At 47.6% G+C, this 17,423-nt stretch overlaps 1 protein-coding gene across 1 annotated transcript; it reads left to right on the plus strand.

Annotated features, from left to right (window-relative positions):
- Positions 1-1,397: 1,397 nt before the first annotated feature.
- Positions 1,398-16,472, plus strand: LOC122368026 (snaclec botrocetin subunit beta-like). The gene is made up of 3 exons (XM_043341619.1): positions 1,398-1,643; positions 1,948-1,993; positions 15,624-16,472. Exons 1-3 carry the CDS (start codon positions 1,470-1,472, stop codon positions 16,064-16,066), a joined length of 663 nt encoding a protein of 220 aa, XP_043197554.1. The 5' UTR covers positions 1,398-1,469; the 3' UTR covers positions 16,067-16,472.
- Positions 16,473-17,423: the final 951 nt, after the last annotated feature.

Genomic DNA, 17,423 nt, shown 5'->3' on the forward strand with positions numbered 1-17,423 from the left:
AGCGGTAAACGGCATCGGATACGCACGGCCAAGATCTACAATTTTTACTGAGGTCATTTTCAGGTCAGGTCAAAGATGACGTCACAGGGGTCGAAAAAGTCAAAATGGCGGCGCTAGATATGGAGAGAGTTTTTCTCGAATAACTTTCGAATTAGTCAAGATAGGAACAAACTAAGGGCATCATCGTGATCCTCTCGTCAATCCGCATCGAATGATATATATGTTGACCTCGAAAGGTCAAGGTCAAAGGTTGACCTCAGGTCACGTGACCTCGAGATCACCATGTATATCATTCGATGCGTCTTGACGAGCTGAACACAATGAGACCATCCACGCGTCTATATCTTGTTCCTGTACGGAGTTATTGGCCAAAAACCTTTGGTGACCTTTGATGACGTCACATGACCTCACAGCTGCCCAACAGCAAAACAGACCTCAAGGTAGTGAAGGTTGATCGTATATGAAGTCATGTATGGTATATGGGGCCATTCCGAACCGTTTTAGTGGTAAAAACAGGGAGTTGATTTTTCCCCCATTGACTTATAATGGGGAGGTCGCGAAATTGACCTGACCTTAGGTCACCGATATCAAAATTCCGAGATATACAAATTGCACATACTGGTACCCTAACTAAACCCTGAAGAGAAGAAATTGATCGGTCAAAAACTCTAGCTCTGGCATGATTGCAAACTTTTCTGAGGTAGGGTCACCAAACCGCCTCTGGTGACCTGACCTGAGGTCAGATCAACTCAAAATTTTCAGACATGTTGCGTAGAAGCCTTTTAGGAAAAGTCAGAAAATTTGAGCTTCCTAGCTCAACGCGTTTGGGAGAAATAACCAAAAAACCTCAGGGGGGGGGGCTCCTGAGGCCCCCCCCCCCGCCAGGAATAGGGTTAAAATCTGGTAGCAATCGCTGCGTCTCGTAACGGCGCATACGCGTGTTCTTTTGTTGGTTAATTTTTTCACGAGGCTTAGCTCCACCAGGGGCGAAACAGCGAAGGGGGTCGTAACAAGCCCTCCCCCCCCCCCGACCAATAGGTTGAGAAGGTAGCAAGTTGTTTCCGCAGAAGACCAATAGGTCTGGCGAGAGTTAACCCATGCACGGCGTGCACGGCGGGGGAAGTATAAACATCCAATCGATGCGGCATTCTCTCTCCATCTCCCCCTCCCCATGCAGAGGTAGCACATCGGACAATGAGCCTGCAATGCTGGGTTTGGCCAGAATACTGATCCAACGGTCGAGTTTTGCCACATTGCAATCGGGACACCTGTAACAACTGTCAGAGCGGAATTCTGTTCTGTGCACAAATACGTACCGACGTAGGGAGAAATGCCAACCCGCTCCACCGAGTATAAAAGAGGACAGGGCCTAGGTTGGACCACACACTGCTTGCACTGCTACTGGCTGTTCAGATCTGTCTCGTTTGAAGGCTATTCTCTGACAGTTCATCGTCCATCGCTTTGCCAGGATGAAGCTCTTGCCAACAGTGCTAGTAGTTTTGTCAATTTTGGCTGTAACGTTCATGGCAGACAGTAAGCAAAGCGGGCAGGGTTCAGAGAGTGGTCAAAGTAACAGTAGCAGTGCAGAGAGTGCGGAGAGTGGCGTGGAGAGCGGCGACAGCAGCGGCAGCGAGAGCGAAGAGGTATGATTTCGATCCACGGCAAAGTCTTGTGCTATATGCTGCTAACTAATGCTAACTAATGTAAATAGATCATTCGCATAAAACTACGTTTACTTGCATTCATAAGCATCAGAAGGTAGTGCACTGGACAGATAAAAAGTCAAAAAAACTCCAACTAGCTAGTTCAAATGTTGATCCATACCTATCAGATTATTAACTACTGTTAGTAAAGCGGCCGAAACAATGGCTTTGGAACAGCTTCCTGTCAGTTGCCATTTGCCGCTAGTCAGTCGTAACATTGACAAAGTGTGTGTATATGTTCCAGATAAATCCCAATTCATGTACCAGGGAGGACCAAGGTACCTGCGCAGGTAAGTGAATTATCGCTCTATAGTATCAAATCATTTTAACGTTATTCCATTCCGTCCTACCAATTAAACTCAGATTAACCCTAGCAAATCCCTCCAGACTACCATCAGCTTAGCCCCTTCTTAACCCGCGCCCTGCTGGGGGGGTGTTTAAACACCCCCCTTGTGGTTTTTCGCGAATATCTCAAAAACGGCGGCGCGGAGCGCCGCCGTTTTTGGTACACCTTATCATACATCAATTCTACACATGTTGTAAAAATTTCAGACCAAGGTCGTTTAAGGTCAGGTCACCAGGTCACTTGAAGTGACCTTACCTCATAAAAAGTTTCAATGTCTGTCATAGCTACACCGAGTGACCGATCGCTTTGAAACTTTCAGCGATTGCTAAGAGCAATAGCATGTACAAAATGTATATCTCAGAATTTTGATATCGATGACCTAAGGTCAGGTCAATTTTGCGACCTCCCCATTATAAGTCAGTGGGAGAAAATTGAAATGCGCCTCTTTTGGACGAAAGACATTATAAACACTCCCAAACACCGAATTACAAGTGGTTTAGACACACTGAACATGAAAATGGTGTCCGTGACCCTTGTTTGTGCCCTGAGGTCATCTTAGGTCACCAATGGTATCTAACAGTTTTTCGCAAATAACTTTTGATAGAGGCATGCTAGAGCGATGAAAACGCCTTATATGTGTTCAGCTCGACGATACGGATCGACTGATGTGCAACATGACGTTTCCGGTCAGGTCATGACCTTGACCTGAGGTCAACTTTTCAAGTTGACCTTTCAAGGTCAAGTTATAGTTCATTCGATGCGTCTTGACGAGAGGAAGACGATGCCGGTGAAAGTAAGCTCGTACAAGGCTTGGGTCAAACGTTATTGCAGAAAAACTGTTTCCGAAAAATCGGCTATTTTTGCAGTTTTTGCCCCCTGTAGCAGGGCGTATTTTAAGGGATTTTCACTGGGTCGGCAATCACATTTAGGGGCGGCATTTTGCACTCATAGGGGCGGCACTTGGCATCTGAGGGGGGCGCCATACCTACTGATATTTAATGACAAAAAAGACACGTTCGACGGTTCTTTTATAACTCTTTCTAAGTAATGATTTCAGGTTCAACCTACCTAAGCTCAGCGGTATTACGTCTATTTTTCCGGGATATAACTAGTATTTCTCGTGTCATAATGCGACAAATGAACTATAATTTGACTTTACGAAAATTAATTTAAAAATTTTACCTGAGGTCAAGTTCATGACCTCACCATAAATAAAACATGTTGCATACCAGTCGATCCGTATCGTCAAGCTTAAAACATTCACGGTGTTTTATGGCTCTAAAACAGTGGTCGGCAGGTCGCACGAGTGGTGCCCACTTTATGGGCGCTGGACGGGGCCATTACCCCCACTTGTCATACCCCATTGCAAGCCCCATTGCTTACACAGCAAGGGTCGCTGATATTCGGCCATATCCTTTGACGCCTCTATTTTTCTGCATCTAAATAAAATGCATTACAATTAACTCTCTTTTTATGGAGAGGGAGAGCGGGTGGAGTAAGGATGAAGTCATACATTTTTTATTCATTAGTTACTCGCGTAATGAACAGCGTATTGATTTGTAACGATACGTTCATCCCCCCCCCCCCCAAGTTAATGAATGGTATACATTACCTACCTACTCAAATATTTTCGTGACCCCAGTGACATTTTCATTGAGTTTTTGAAATTTGAATGATCTTCACTCGGTAACTTTCTCTCCGGATCGGCCGGCGGACAAAACGCAAGCGAAGACAATGCGGGGAGTCCGGTGCTCTACCAACTGAGCTACGGAACAGGCAAATGCTCACCATAGATACACCGACTGAACGATCCCTTTATAACTTCAGCGATTGATAAGACAAACAGTGTGTAACTGTATATATAAAATGTAAGTCTCGAAATTGCTATGTCTTTGACCAAAGGTAAGGACAATTTTGCGACCCTTCCATTAGGTATAAGGAAATGGGAGAAAATCAGGGCATGCATGCCTCTTTTTGTAGGTAGACAAATGTCAAAGTTAACGAATTTAAACATCATAAAACAATTAAAAATGAAACACTTAATCGGAAAATTGCCACCCACGACCCCTCGTTATGTCCTTGAGGTCATGTCAGGTCATGGAAGGCCTCCATCAGTTTTTTCAATAACTTCTGATAGAGACATGCGACATGCCTGAGCGATGAAAACACCTTAGATGATTTCAGTTTGACGATACAAATCGACTGATATGCAACGTGACCTTTACCAGTCAGGTCATGACCTGGACCTGAGCTCAAATTTCCCAAATGACATTTGAATGTCAAATTATAGTTCATTCGATGCATCTCGACGAGAGGAGCACAGTACTGAAAAAACGATGTCATAACTTTCGTGAGTCAATAATTATTACAGTAAAAGGTTCTTCATTAAAACAGCTCAGTAGAGGGGCGGAGGGGGTCCACTGTCCACTCCAACCCTCCCCGGCCCGGCACGGGTTAAACTAGTTGTGCTCTGGAGGTTAAGCCGTTGATGTTAGGTCAAGTCTGAGGACTTTATAGGAACGTTGAAGAGCAATCGAATGCGCTTTTTTCGCGGTGCTGTAGTTCTATTCTTCCCCGAGTTATGCGCCAGTTTGTCAATAAATGTTGAAACAGACAACATTTCACCCACATTTCACCTTTGATGACCTCTGGTCACCTGATATTTGACATTTGACTTGACCTAACCAAAGTACGGTTAACCAACTAACCCAAGTAGTTTTTGACACTCTTTCGAATGCCGCTTACCGCGTGTCGCTACGTGGCCCAGTAGCCAAGTTATAGGGGTCGGGAGGGGGGTTCAAACCTCAGCCCGGCGCCGGTTAAGGGAAGGCACTATCATTTTGGAGGCGCTGCAGATATGCTAAGGGACGACAGCATCATTTTGAGGCGCGCCACCAACTTTTTTAGGGCACTTAAACCACTTTGAGGGGCACCACCGACACTGTGAGAAGCGCAGTTATCTCTTTGAGCGTTGGGGGTGGCACCATTACATTGGAGGGCGCCATGTGCGCAGTGATGTGGGGCAAAATGACAATGAGGAGCGCCTCCGATACTTAGAAGAGACGCCAACATTACTCGGGGGGGGGGGGGGCAACATCACTTTTATTTTGAGGACGCCACCCCCACTGGCGGTCGCAGCCGTTAGCTAAAGGGAGGGGGGGGCAAAGTCAAACCCGCGGAACATAACATTTATCCGTCGACCGGGGGGGGGGGTGATCGGCTAAGTTTTTACGTGTGTAGCAAAGTCGACGCCACAAAGTGTTGGCATTTCTTAGGCTACATCCATCTCATTCTTGCGTACAATTTTTGAACTCAGTTTAAGCGAAATAACCACTTCCATTTACCGTCCCAAGGTGTGCTCACCGGTCGGGCCGCCGCACCGTGGTGACAGATCGGAGCAGCATATAAAGCCAAGAGAGCATTTTTAGACTATGGCATTTACCCATGACATATGTAGTTGTGTGGCTGCGGGAGAGAGTAGGTACACCGACCTCTAGAGACCCCCCACAGGTTCCTGGCTTTCAAATTTGGCATTGGGGGCCGCGCGCAGACTCCTGCGGGGCTTTGCAACGACTCTATTGGGGCTCACTCAACCTGCCTAATCCTCAACTGCCAAAAAGACTGTCCCTGGGCCCTGGAGACTTCATCGGTCTCTGTCAGCCAAGGACCCACACCGGCTCATGGGACCCCGGCGCCGAAATATGAGGGAATCTGCTCGGAACCATCGGGACACGTTAGGCTCTGCAGGAGTTTGCGTGCGTTCTCAGAACTTCAGAAGTCCATCCCTGTATGTTTTCAATTAGAGACCAGTTTAGGGCCCTCAGAGACTAGTACAGGGCCTGCAAAGGCCATGACAGAAAGGCCGACATGGGGCCCTCAGAGGTCAGCGTAAGGTCCTAAAAGACCGGCATGGGCCGGCGTTGGACCCAGAGGCCAGCAAAGGGCCCTCAAAGGCCAAGATGGGCCATCAGAGGCCGGTACGGGCCCTTAGAGGCCGGCATCGGGTCTTCAACAGCCAGTGCGGGCCCTCATAGGCGCCTAAGGTTAGTTTTGGGACCCCACAGACAGAAATAAGGCTACCAGAGACCGGTTGAGGCCCTCAGACGCCGGTTTAGGGGCCCTCAAAGGCCAGTGGAGGGCCATCAGAGGTCGATCTGGGCTCTTAGCGGTCAGTGTGGGCGCTTGACCGCCACTGAAGCTCCCTCAGAGTTCAGTGTAGGACGCTCAAAGACCGGTGTGGGAGCTATTAGGTAACAGCTGGGCGTGGGTTTCTTGAGCCTCGTCACAATCGGATAACGGCCAGGGCCCCATACGCTCATGGGGGCCCAACGGCTGTTTGGGAGGGGGGCAAAATGATATGATGCCCCATTATTTGCCCTTGGGGGATGGCCCTGATGCCCCCCCCCCCTCCGACCGCCACTGTGTACTGTGTATACAGGCCTCTGAGATCACATACTAGTTCATGCAATCTCTAATACGCAGGCCTCGGAGATCCCACGCTAATCCTTAAGGAACCAAGCCGGCATACACCGGGCTTCTGAGTTGCACAGCACCAACCCATGAGGTCATACTTTAGTGTCGTAGAACCACGCTCATTTGGCAGGAGGATCTCATGCCAGCCAATGCTGTGCCTATGAGAGCCTCAAGTAAACCCAACCCGATATTCCACATAAGTTAGAATACCTATATCTCACATCCGGCCATACCTGTGAACCGGTGCCAGCGACACTGACCACCAAATTGACAGAATGTGAAACTGAGCCCACTCATGAGTGAAATTTACTTCCTTTGCTGGTGCAAGAAAGACCTTTCACTAAACAAGAAAATGAAACATACAAAAAGTTTTGTAGGACTTTTGTTCGATCTGAAAAGGTGGGGCCAAAAGATAGTATGGCCCCACCTTTCAGCACCAAAGGGGGGCCATGGCCCCGTGGCCCCCCCTGGGACCGCCTATGGCCACCCCATTGTAAGGGGCGGCACTGTAACTTTAAGGACCGCCGCGGATACTTAAAGGAGAGGCTCCATCATATGGAGGGGCGCTACAGATCGTTAATGGGCGGCAATAGGTATGATATTTAGGGACTCCGATGCTTCGAAGGGCGCCACCGTTTGTTTGAGGGTGACATCATCACTTTGAGGGGCACCACCGATACTGTTCGGGGCGCCACCGACACTATAAGGGGCGCCACCGACACTGCCAGGAGCACAGTCATCACTTTGACCGGCGCTTCTATGACATTTAAGGGCGCCGTGAGCACATTGGGGGGGGGGGGGCGGCACCATGACGTTGAGGGGTGTTACGGAAGGTTTGAGGGGCGGCAACATGACATTGAGGAGCGCCTCCGACACTTCGAGGGACACCAGCATTTCTTTGAGAGGCGGCACCTTGACTTTTGAGGAGACACCACCGACACTGTACGGGGCGGCACCATCACTTTGAGGGGCGCCACGGATGGTTTGAGAAGCGGCACCATTATGTATATGGAAGGACGCTACAGAAAGTTAGAGGGCGGCAACATTGTATTGATGAGTTCCTCCAAAACTTTGAAGGGCGCCACTGACACTGTAAGGGGCGGCACCAGCACTTTTAGGGGCGACAGCATCATTTTGAAGGCCGCCACCGACTCGTTGACAGGAGACACCATCACATTTAGGGGCGTCACTGGCACTTTGAGGGAGGCACCATCACATTGAGGGGCGCCACCGATGCTGAAAGGGGCGGCATCATCTTCTTGAGGGGCGGCATCATCTGCTTGAGGGGCAGCTCCATCACAATGAGGGGCGATGTGGATACCTAGAGGGGCGGCACCATTATATTGGTGGGTTCCTCTGACACTCCGAAGAGCGTCACTGACACTATGAGGGGCGGCACTAACATTTTCAGGGGCGGCAGCATCATTTTGAGGCGCGCCACCGACTCGTTGGCGGGCAGCACCATCACATTCAGGGGCGGCATCATCTTCTTGAGGGGCGGCATCGTCTGCTTGAGGGGCGGCTCCATCACAATGAGAGGCTATGTGGATACCTAGAGGGGCGGCACCATTATATTGGTGGGTTCCTCCGACACTTCGAAAGGCGTCACTGACACTATAAGGGGCGGCGCCAACACTTTAAGGGGCGGCAGCATCATTTTGAGGGGCGCCACCGACTCGTTGGCGGGCAGCACCATCACATTCAGGGGCGCCACCGGCATTTTGAGGGCGGCACCATCACATTGAGGGGCGCCACCGATACTGAAAGGGGCGGCATCATCTTCTTGAGGGGCGGCATCATCTGCTTGAGGGGCTCCACAGATGCTTAGAAGGGCGGCACCATTAGGTCCATTGAGTGGGGCTACTAACAGATTTAGGGGCGGCACTGTCACATTGAGTTGCGGTATCATCACTTTCTATAGACGGCTGCTTCACTTTAAGAGGCGGCATTATCATTTCGGAGCAGGGGCGCGGGAACTACTTTCCGACTGGGGGGCACACCATAATAGAGATTAACCTAGGGTACCCCCAAATCTAGTTTTCTCACCGGTTTTAGGCCACTTATTTTTCACCCCTCGGCTTTTTCAACAAAAAAGAAAACATTTGCAAAAAAAAGTGTGGTATTCCGTCTCAAAGCTGTGGGGGCACCGCCCCCACGGCCCCGGAGTTGGGGGGGCAAGCTGCCCCCACTGCCCCCCCCCCCGGCTCCCGCGCCTATGTTTCGGAGGGCAGCAGCCTCACTATGAATGACGGCACCTAGCCTGCATGTGCGTGCTGCATCCTAGAGGGTCAGGGGGCGGCAACTGGGTCGGCAAACGGCTGTCACTGGGTCGGCATTCTCCGTGACTGGGTCGGCAATTGCCGACCCAGTTAACATGTTAAAATACGCCCTGCCCTGTAGGCAAAACCGTTGACGTTAGGTCAAATCTGAGAGAATTATTCAGAAAGGACGTTTATAGGGCTATCGAATGCGCTTTTCCGGGGCGCTGCAGCTCTATTGGTTCCCGAGTTATGCATTGGCTTCTTGGAAATTTTCGACATTCGACCTGGAAATCGGCGAAATTTTGCCTTCAATGACCTCTGGTGACCTGACCTTTGACCTGACCAAAAAATTGACCGAAGTGATTTCGTCATTATTTTTTACGCTCTTTCGAACGCCGCCTTCCGCGTATCGCTACGTGGCCCAGGAGCCGAGTTACAAGGGGGGGGTGTTCAAACATCCCCCCCAGCAGGGCGTGGAAATCCAGGACCCCCAGCCGGGCGCGGGTTAACCCGCGCACCGACCGGGGTCTGCACCAATGGGGGGGGGGCGGATGACCCCCCCCCCCCCGAGATCTCGAGAACAAAGCAAGATAGCGACAAGCGGTAAACGGCATGGGGTACGCCCGGACAATGTCTACAATTTTTACAAGGGTTATTTTCAGGTCAGGTCAAAGGTGACGTCACAGGGGTAAAAAAAGTCAAAATGGCAGCGCTTGGTATGGAGAGAGTTTTTCTCTAATAACTTTCGAATTGGCCAAGCTAGGAACAAACTAAGGGCACCATCGTGATCCTCTCGTCAATCTGCATCGAGCCATATATGTTGACCTCGAAAGGTCAAGTTCGAAGGTTGACCTCAGGTCACGTGACCTCGAGGTCATCATATAGGTATATCATTCGATGCGCTTTGACGAGTTGAACACAATGAGACCATCTGCGCGGCTGTATCTTGTTCCTGTAAGGAGTTATTGGGAAAAAAACCTTTGGAGACCTTTGATGACGTCACATGACTTTACAGCTGCCCTACAGAAAAACAGGCCTCAAGGTAGTGAAGGTTGATCGTATATGAAGTCATGTATGGTATATGGGGCAATTCTGACGCGTTTTAGTGAAAAAACAGGGAGTTGGTTTTTCCCCATTGACTTATAATGGGGAGGTCGAGAAATTGACCTGAGCTTAGGTCATCGATATCAAAATTCCGAGATAAACAAATTGTAGCTATAAATGACCTAATAACATCCTCCGACTTTCAAAGGACTCCGTCATCTACTGTCGCTCTGACACGGTGACAAATTTGCAAAAAGTAACTTGAGGTTGGAGCATTCAAAGTGACCTGGAGACCTGACCTTTACAGATAAGAGGAGCAAGCTTGCACACCATGTGTAAAATTGAGAAGAGAATAGTCATACTAAATTTCGCGTCGCTACGCGCCGCGGTTTTCCCGCTATTCACGGAAAACCTCAGGGGGCGGATAACCACCCCCCCCCCCCCGTCGGTGAGCGGGTTAACCCGGCCGGGCCCGGGGGGTAATCCCAACCACCGCAGCCCGGGGAGGGGCGTTTTTCGCCCCCCCCCCTGTCTAACTCCGTAAATAAGGGAGCTACGGAAACAAAAGCGGTACCAAACGAAAGGTCCTTACGAGACGATTCTAAAGCACATAAAATGTTTGACCTCAGGTCAATTTTCAAGGTCAGAGGTCAAGGTCAAAGGCAAAAACAGGCACATGTGTAGTGATCTCAAAGTAAGCCTTCTAGAGGACGGCAGGCTGCATCAAACCGGAAAAATTGGGTATCAAACGAAAGAAGAGAATCTGAGGATTCCGAAAATGTGCTTAAAATTAAAGGTCAAGGTCAAGGTCACGCTCAAAATTGACCTCAAACTTGGCACTTTTTGGCACATCTTGCGTGCTAACTTCCAAGATGTTTTGAAATGTTTTGAGGCTCATCAGTTCCCTATTTGTGGTTCATCTTACGATACAAGGCTGCTCAAAGGTCAAGGTCACAGAAGAGTATCCTTGCTAGAGGCTATTTCACTGATTCAAGTTAGTAATAATAAATAAGACAATTTCGCCGTCCAGAAGCTCTAAATGAAGGCTTAGAGGAAAATAGATGCCAGATTCGTGATCAGCGGGTACAAATCCATCATAAATGACCTCTCATGTGTCAAGGTCAACCAGAGGTCATTCGAGGTCACATGAGGTCAACATAAAACTTGACCTTTTCCGAACAAAATATATATCATTCGACGCGGCTTGACAAGGCGAATGCGATGGTACCATTGCCGTAGCTCTAGGACCTTTTTTGTCGAAGTTAGTTGCGAAAAACTAAAATCACATTTCGGGGTCGTTGACCTGACCTCTGACCTCAGGTCACCAAAACTATTTTTCTATTTTTCTCTAGGTCAAACGCTACACAACCGTGTTCGTAATTTGTCTTTATCTCTAAAACTCTATTTTTAGCAGCTATTTGAAGTTTGCGCCTGTGACGCCGAAGTTTGCCGTGCAGGGGTCTAGAAAAATGGACCTTGTGACGGCATCAATGGGGCTGGGTTCAAATTTGTTTACTTCAGAAGATGTCAAATTGATGGGGGAAAAGGTACTGAAAGTTTCGCTTTCCTATCCCTAAGCGTTCGGGAGCTATCGCAAATATTCGCCAGGGGGGGGGGCGAAAAACGCCCCCCCCCCGGGCCCGCGAGGGTTAAACCCCTCATGCATACATGCATCTATCACCATTTATGTAGACTAGCAATTAGCATATCGTAGCGTATGGGGACCCGCAGTTGCTCCTGTACAGCGACCCTGAGTAAATTATCCCAGCACCCTCACAGGGAACAACGATAAGCTGTCAAAGGTCACGCACAGAAAACCTCAGCTGCTCTTGTACAGGGACTGGCAGTCGATAATGTTATCCGTTGTTACTGGACATACATAGGCGGCGGAACGGGGAGGGAGCCGGGGCACCGTGCCACCCTTTGATTTTGGCATTTTAACATTAGCCCTATGGGCGTTGCATGGAAAGAATGAGACCAAAAGTCGGTGGTGCTCCCCCTTAATTGAAGGTGTTCCCGCCGCTACTGTTACAGGACAGGACGGACGGCTAGAGTTGGGTTTCGTGTACAGTAGCATATATTCGAAATTTTATCTTTAAACCGCGCCCTGCTCGGGGGGGGGGTTTGAACACCCCCCCCCCCCCTGTGGTTTTTCGCGCCGCGGTTTTTGGCACACCTTACCATGCATCAGTTCTACACATTCAGACCAAGGTCATTCAAGGTCAGGTCACCAGGTCACTTGAAGTGACCTCACCTCATAAAAAGTTTCAATGTCTACCATAGCTACACCGACTGACCGATCGCTTTGAAACTTTCAGTGATTGCTAACAGTAACAGTATGTACAAAATGTTCATCTCAGAATTTAGATAGGTATCGATGACCTAAGGTCAGGCCAATTTTGCGACCTCCCCATTATAAGTCAATGGGAGAAAATTGAAAGGCGCTTTTTTGGACGAAAGCCATTATAAACACTCCTGAACACTGAATAACAAGTACCTAAGACACACTGAACATGAAAATGGTATCCGTGACCCCTGAGGTCATCTCAGGTCACGGATGGTATCTAACAGTTTTTCGCGAATAACTTTTTAGAGGCATGCTAGAGCGATGAAAACGCCTTGGATGTGTTCCGCTCGACGATACGGATCGACTGATATGCAATTTGACGCTTTTCCGGTCAGGTCATGACCTTGCCCTGAGGTCAAATTTTCATGTTGACCTTTCAAGGTCAAGTTACAGTTCATTCGATGCGTATTGACGAGAGGAACACGATGCCGGTAAAAGTATGCTCGTGCAAGGCTTGGGTCAAAAATTATTGCAGAAAACTGTTTTCGAAAAAAAAATCGGCTATTTTGGTAGTTTATTTATTTATTTATTTATTTCGCATATCTTTGTGGTTTCCAATATACAATTGGCTTGTTACACCACAGCGTCATACAAATACACATGCCGGCTGCCATGATATAGAATAAAATATACAATACATGGACGCAGTGGCGTGAGTGATACCTATAAAAAGCTAAAAAAAAGACATGTAACGACTGGCTCAATGACAAGGCTAAAAGATGGTGACGCAATGTAATATAAAACACAGTGTTAGGCGGTACGGGTGGACATCGATAGCAGCGCCTCTAGCGGTCACTAGGGAAAGCTGGGATGTAGGCGACGAAATACCGGCTGAGTTGTCACACGTTGAATAGGTATAGACATCCGTCTTGTGAAAAAGTTGAACTTTTGCCTTCAATATTTCTACAGGCAATTTTAGAAGTGATCTTCACATCTTACAAAACCGTTTAGATTATTGTAGGGGAGAGCGGGGCCAGTTGAAACACGAGGTCAGATGAAACATGGCTTTATTTTCAACAGTATGCATCATATGGCGTTGCCGACACCACTGCGCATCCGCGCTCGACTACTTCCTTTGTCAACGGCGTTTGGGCGGCAAACGGACGGTAATTTTGAATTGACACTTGTTTTTGTGTTTTTGAGGGGCGTTTGGGAGAAATCGATTTATGAATATTTTGTGATATCTCATATACCTTTGTTTGCTGAAAGAAGAACTCCTGGTTCCGGAATAACACCTTATTTGGCCCTTCATTCAGCATGATGCCGTTCCTCCAGCTCGTTTGACATACATGCTTTACGGCGCGTGCGAGATGGCGGGAGCGGATGGGGTCAATTGAAACGCTTCTCTGAGGGTCAGTTGAAACAGGGCCACAGGCCGTTTCAATGGACCCCGGTGACATTTGCAATGGTTATTGTTCATGGGCTGTAAACATTAAAGGAAATAGTCCACCTTTGAAACGAGCTTTTAAACTGAAACAGTAGTTTAATAGAGCTCAATTTTTGACCCGTTTTCTCCAGCCTTTTGCTTGAAAGCACACTATAGCCTGAGATATTTCTCATTTTCCTCATCCGCCCATATTACCATAGTCTATGTACTTTATGTCACCTATTATGAGGAACTTTGCACTTTTAGCTTTCCAACGACCTATTGAATGTAACATTTGGAAAAGTAAATCGGACAAAATATCTCCTTAAGAAAGTGCCCTTAAAGAGGAAAACATCCCATTGTTAAGGATAGGTGCAATTGACCCCATGGGCTGGTTCAATTGACCCTCGCATCGGGGTCATTTGAAACGGAGGTAGAGCTGTTTTATAAGCATGCGTTTGGCAGCAAAGTATCTTTGAAGCATAATTTTACATATCTTAAAATAAAGCCAAGAGAGCATATTTTTTCATAGTATTGTGCATTTTTCGATATGACAACTAGATCTCGCTGTGCATGTCAATATATAAAAAGTGGTTCAACTGGCCCCGCTCTCCCCTATTCACTTCAAGCATTCCTTATTGTTCTTGACGATGATGCTGGAACTATTTATAATCAGTGTTTCTAGCTTAGTAAAAGAATACATTGTTCAAACGATGGAAAAACATAAAAGGAAAATTTTAAATGCAATTTTCTCTAATATAATTAATCGTAGATTCTCCACACATCAAGGAAAATGTGCATACTAACCCATAATTCAAAGTTCTTGGGGCCAGATGTTTTCTTCTTTTCTTACGTCACCCCAATGGCCGCGAATACATTTGTGATAACGCCTAGCCCCTGCAGGCAAAACCGTTGACGAAAGGTCAAATCTGAGATGATTACTCAGGACGTTAATAGGGCTATCGAATGCGCTTTTCTTCGGCGCTGTAGCTCTACTGGTTCCCGAGTTATGCGTTGGCTTCTTGGAAATTGTCGACAATCGACCTTAAAATCGGCGAAATTTTGCCTTCAATGACCTCTGGTGACCTGACCTTTGACCTGACCAAAAAAGTGGCTGGAATGATTTCGTCATTATTTTTGGCGCTCTTTCGAACGCCGCCTTCCGCGTATCGCTACGTGGCCCAGGATCCGAGTTAGAAGGGGGTGTTCAACCCCCCCCCCCCCCCAGCAAGGCGTGGAAATCCAGGACCCCAGCGGGGCGCGGGTTAAACTTTGCTTGCCTTCCTTCCTTCCTCCCTTCCTTCCTTCCTTCCTTCCTTCCTTCCTTCCTTCCTTCCTTCCTTCCTTCCTTCTTTCCTTCCTTCCTTCCTTCCTTCCTTCTTTCCTTCCTTCGGGTTTCTAGGCGCGCATCTTTTTCCTTCAGTCTGAAAAAGTGATAAGCCTATTAAAAAAGACGCGTTTCAAATTAAAAATATGAAGGTTATTTTAAAATGGAAACGGTTAAATTTGAGAAGGAGGAACTTAAGTTTGTATTCTGTTTTTGTTGATCTGTTTTTTAGCACCCCCCCCCCCCCGTAATTCGCGGGTTCAAAAATGATTGAAGTACTATCCTCATGATTTTTTAGTTTACCTCAAATGCCCCTTACCGTGAGTCGCTACGTGACCCAGGAGCCGGGTTAGATGGGGTAGTTCAAACAGGCTGGTTTTGCGCCGAGCACTTGAATCCAATCACGCGAATACTCTGGACTAAACGGCCAAATGATGATTATTACAATCGTATCATAACTCTGTACAGGTTTTGTGATCTGGTGTGTGTTGATCTGACCTGAGGTAACTGAGACTTTAAATTTTTGAGGGAATTGCCTGGAAAAAATTAATATTAACGCTTTCCATTGAAAAGAAGTTAAGGAGACTGTATACCCCCCCCCCCACCCCACCCCACCCCACCCACCCTCGTGGCCGCTCAAGGGTCAAGTAATGCATTATACAGATGACGTAATTGTACATATGCATTAGTCATTGATGCTTGTATCATTTTATGTACATGTACCCACATTATCGTGTTTCAATTCTGCCCGTCCAGGTGACACATTGGACCCATGCTCCTGTCCCGATGGGTTCAGCCGCTGTGCCGGCCGCTGCTATGGTTTCGTCAACGAAACGGTCAACTTTACCGCAGCAGCGGAGAACTGCGCCGCCCTCGGGGCTCATCTCGCCACGCCCAGGAGCGCGGAGGAGAACCTGTGCTATTCGAATGCCAGTTCGGGATTTGTATTGCGGTCCGGGTCCTGGATGGGCTACCGTGGTAATTCGAGCCTGGCTGCCTTCGTGGGAGAGGATGGCTGTGGGCCGGTTGGTAATTATTCCAATTTTTTTGTTGAACCAACTTCCTTCGATGACAACCAATGTGTCCTGACGAGTGACACCAGTGCAGAAGACGGAAAGGTTTGGATGAACGTTCCCTGTGCTTTCATCTCGGCTTTCGTATGCCAGCTGGAGTTCTGCTACCGACCTGAGTGTGAGTAGAACTTCCACCGAAAGAGGATCTGATGGCCGCTACTGCTCCATGTTTTCGTAGAAGCAAGACCAGAGGACAAGGAGACGGATTTGACCGGCAGTGTTGTGTTGCCTCACTCTAAATTGTCCACTTTACGGATTTTCCGTGTTGAGACCTTCTAGTTTTTGACACTGCACTCAGGCTCGGAAAACCCTCTATCTTACCGATTGGTATGTCAGATAGGTACACATTCTGTAGCTTATTGCATTTTTTTGGGGGGGAGGGGGCAATTCAACTATTTAGAGCACCTGCTTTGGCTGAGCTGAGATGCACTGATATCCTACCTGTTACCGTGCTCTGTGGTTTTGTTTTATCACTGTTTGTCTGGCTATGTATAATAAATGAGGTTATCGGGACTCTGGTAATCACTCAAATGTAGCATAAACGTCGAGGAATGAAGTAAAAAGGTGAGCTTCGCCATTAACAAGTTTGTCTCGCCAAGATGCTGTGGAAAATAGTCGCTCTAATCACATCGTATATAAATAGCTCTAATCACATCGTATGCGACGTGCGGGTGACCACATCGCTGACCTGCCCCCCCCCCCTCCTCCCCCCAAAAAAGGGGTCCTGTTGGCCTCACGGGGGGCACAGCCTCTGATACGTTTTTCTTCACTTTTTTTAATATTCATCTTGCACATCATCTATAAAGGACCAGACACGTTTTTTGCATGGTCCAATTGCTATCAAGATGTCCTTTTCCATAACTATACCAAATACCAAATACCAAATACCAAATACCTCTCTACGAGTAGGTACAAAAAGAGTGAATGGGCAATGCAATAACGGGATGTAAGGGGACACACATAGAAGGAATCGCTAATACACCAGTATCGAACAAATATCAACTGTGTATTTATGCTTGTCACGCACATTGATCTCAACTTAATTTCAAACAAATAACTTACCAAGCATTGCTTGCATTGCTCTAAGCTTGAGCATAGATTGTTGTGAATGAGCTCTTGCAAATATATTGATGATGATAGACTCTTCGCTCTGATCCATCTAGGTTATTACGACATTCGGTAACAAAAACCTAACTTATTCCGAATTAGTCTGCGCAGTCATTCAGTGCGCGATATGATCTGTCGTGCATTAGCGGCCCTGATAATAGAGAGAGAGAGAGAGAGAGAGAGAGAGAGAGAGAGAGAGAGAGAGAGAGAGAGAGAGAGAGAGAGAGAGAGAGAGAGAGAGAGAGAGAGAGAGAGAGAGAGAGAGAGAGAAAGAGAGAGAAAGGGGTGGAGAGAGAGGAAGAGAAAGAAATATAGCCTCAGATTGAAAGCGAAAAAGTAAATAAAAGTAAATAAGCGCCTGTTTGAGGCTCTTAAT

This window comes from Amphibalanus amphitrite, unplaced genomic scaffold (genome assembly GCF_019059575.1).
Source record: "Amphibalanus amphitrite isolate SeventyFive unplaced genomic scaffold, NRLGWU_Aamphi_draft 000915F_arrow, whole genome shotgun sequence".
Taxonomy (NCBI): domain Eukaryota; kingdom Metazoa; phylum Arthropoda; class Thecostraca; order Balanomorpha; family Balanidae; genus Amphibalanus; species Amphibalanus amphitrite.

Excerpts from the sequence above, each read along its gene's own strand:
- LOC122368026 (XM_043341619.1), top strand. The coding sequence starts at position 1,470 with ATGAAGCTCTTGCCAACAGTGCTAGTAGTTTTGTCAATTTTGGCTGTA. Across the intron at positions 1,644-1,947 it reads GCGGCAGCGAGAGCGAAGAG|ATAAATCCCAATTCATGTAC; the intron begins GTATGATTTCGA and ends TATATGTTCCAG. Across the intron at positions 1,994-15,623 it reads GGACCAAGGTACCTGCGCAG|GTGACACATTGGACCCATGC; the intron begins GTAAGTGAATTA and ends CTGCCCGTCCAG.